The 2,396-nt window shown below is 32.3% G+C and overlaps 1 protein-coding gene across 3 annotated transcripts; it reads right to left on the bottom strand.

Moving 5' to 3' along the window:
* Positions 1–411: 411 nt before the first annotated feature.
* Positions 412–1,047, bottom strand: LOC6535236 (cytochrome b-c1 complex subunit 6, mitochondrial). Of its 3 annotated transcripts, none has more exons than XM_015191490.2 (3): positions 927–1,047; positions 743–834; positions 412–680 (listed from the first exon to the last, which is right to left on the bottom strand). In XM_015191490.2, exons 2-3 carry the CDS (start codon positions 824–826, stop codon positions 507–509), a joined length of 258 nt encoding a protein of 85 aa, XP_015046976.1. In that variant the 5' UTR covers positions 827–834; positions 927–1,047; the 3' UTR covers positions 412–506. The 3 variants fall into 3 exon arrangements, with proteins under 3 accessions (XP_015046976.1, XP_015046977.1, XP_002095895.1); XM_015191491.2 differs by having other exon boundaries at positions 909–1,027; XM_002095859.4 differs by having other exon boundaries at positions 904–973.
* Between the last annotated feature and the right edge of the window lie 1,349 nt (positions 1,048–2,396).

Below are 2,396 nucleotides of genomic sequence, written 5' to 3' on the forward strand. Positions count from 1 at the left end.
CTGCGTCTATGTCTCTGGAGTCTGTATGCCTAATCTTAGCTTTCTAGCTTTTATAGTTGCTGAGATCTCGACGTTCATACGGACATGGCCAGATCGACTCGGATATTCATCCTGATCAAGAATATATGTATATACTTTATATGGTCGGAAACGCTTCCTTTTGCCTGTTACATACTTTTCAACGAATGTAGTATACCCTTTTACTCTACGAGTAACGGGTATCAAAAATAAAATGAAAACGTCAATCTGTTCAAAATAAAATAAACAGCCTTCGACGTTGCCTTTGATGGCTCTATCCCCTATCGTCACTTACCAATATAAATGTATCTGAAAAGGCCGCTTCTTACAAAGATGAAGTTACCTAGGAATACCTACCAAATTTCGCTTAAAATAGCTTCTGATATAACCAAATTGGTATTTATGAAATGCGATCAAGCGATTTGTTTATTTATGTTCTTATTATTAAGCACTGCGCTTTCCTTTATTGGAAAAAGCTTTAATGGTATTTACTTAAGTTTTGTAAAAAGGCTGTGCGAAACGCAATGATCTAACTCAGCAACATAGTCAAATAGTTCTTCGATGCACGTCTCCGTTGTTTTGGACCGCCCATTCACACGATCATTACACTCTTGGTACTTATTGTACAAGGATTCTATGTGACCTTTAGCTTGGCATTTTTCCTGTTGTATAAAAATCAGTTACGTGTTATAATAAATTATGTAAGAAAATCGTTTTTACTTACCCTTAAAACTGATTGGGGATCAACCAAGTCCTCTTCGTCATCAGCTCTAACGACTGGAAGCGAAAACCAGTTCCTAAAAGCCATTATTAACGCTAAAATAAAACAAAACTGGTAAGACTTTGAACAAAAACTAAAATAGGATTATAAATATCGCCATTTACAATACTTTTTTAAAAGATATAACCTTTAAGACAGCTATGATGCAATCACAATGTATTTATTAAATGTCTGATTTATAAAAGGCCAGACCAACAAAGAAAAATGATTGTAAGTATACACAATGAACAATGCGCTTACTTTATAGTCGAATTCCAAAGAGTACATCATTGTGTACCAGTTGGAATTTTAACTAGATGTGAACAACTGTTCACACAAAGTACCTTGCGCAAGTTTAATGATTTTTGGCCAACCTACCGCTATAAACGTTTGTGCGACAAAAGCAAATTCAATGTTGAACTGGCAATGCTGCGGACTGTTAGGGGATTTTAAAGTCCTGAAGCTTCTGTAACAATAGTCAGCTTATTAACAGCTGCAAATTCTGCTGTCCTAATTTTTATTAAATTGTTGACAGCCAGAATTTTCGTTCTTTTTGTCTAAAAAATAATTTAAGCATTGTGGTAGGCACACATTTTGAATTCTCCTTTGTATCGATACGTTAGTAACAATCACAACCATTTATATTCTAGTCTAAACAAACCTTTGTAAGAACATTCATTTAAAAAAAAAAAAAAATTCAATGGGAACCCTCTGCCAAAGACAACGAATAACAAGATGCGTAACGCCATACGATTTTTTTGCACACGATTTTTTCGTGGTGGTTTTTCAAGTGGCTCCAGGCTCTCTCGAAATTTTGTTCAAAAGCCAGAGAGCGGAGAGCTCTAGATACAGCAGCTCTCTTGCAGCTCTCTCTACAGCGACAGCTGACCACGTATTGGTGCACAAGTATGCACATGCATGTAAAAATTACAAAATATGCCATTCATTTAAGAAGTTCTTAGACTTTAAATCTATATTATTTTTTATAAATTGCCACCACTTAAAAACTCTAGTTTTGGATTGCCTTAACATCACAAATGTTCAAATTCAACAAAGAAATAATAATAGCACAATCTATGTACCTAATAATGCGTAATAATTTTCAAATATGATTTCATATTAGAATAGTTTTCATTAGAGTATTCAGCGTACGACTTGTGAAAAATATAAGACGTCAATGATTCTTCGGTGCTTATGTCCGCACTTCGTGCATCAATGAAATCAATTTTGCAATGAAGAGTTTTCATATTTTTATTTATTTTATAAATAATATTTTAGTTTATGAATTATTTTTATGAAATACTTTAAATGTAATTTCTTTTTTTGAAAATTCTTTGTTTTAAATTACATCACTTTTAATAATTTACTTTGTATACGTTTTACTTATTTACTATAGTTATTTAGTCAAATTACTGGTATAAAAATTACCAATTTTCAGTATTTAAAATGCAAATAAGATTCATTTAAATTATTTTTTTATATTTTATTTTGATATTTTTAAAAAAGCGCGCAATTATGGGTGGTAAGAAATGCTCTACGAGTAACGGGTGTAAAAAACTTCTTTCAAACCATAAGAGTTACGAATCGAAATTGACCAAAACAGTAATCAAATTTGTTT

This window comes from Drosophila yakuba, chromosome 3R, assembly GCF_016746365.2.
Source record: "Drosophila yakuba strain Tai18E2 chromosome 3R, Prin_Dyak_Tai18E2_2.1, whole genome shotgun sequence".
NCBI lineage: Eukaryota > Metazoa > Arthropoda > Insecta > Diptera > Drosophilidae > Drosophila > Drosophila yakuba.

Coding starts and splice junctions, on each gene's coding strand:
- LOC6535236 (XM_015191490.2), bottom strand. CDS start 826: ATGGCTTTTAGGAACTGGTTTTCGCTTCCAGTCGTTAGAGCTGATGAC. Junction 681..742: donor ATCCCCAATCAGTTTTAAGG/GTAAGTAAAAAC, acceptor TTTATACAACAG/GAAAAATGCCAAGCTAAAGG.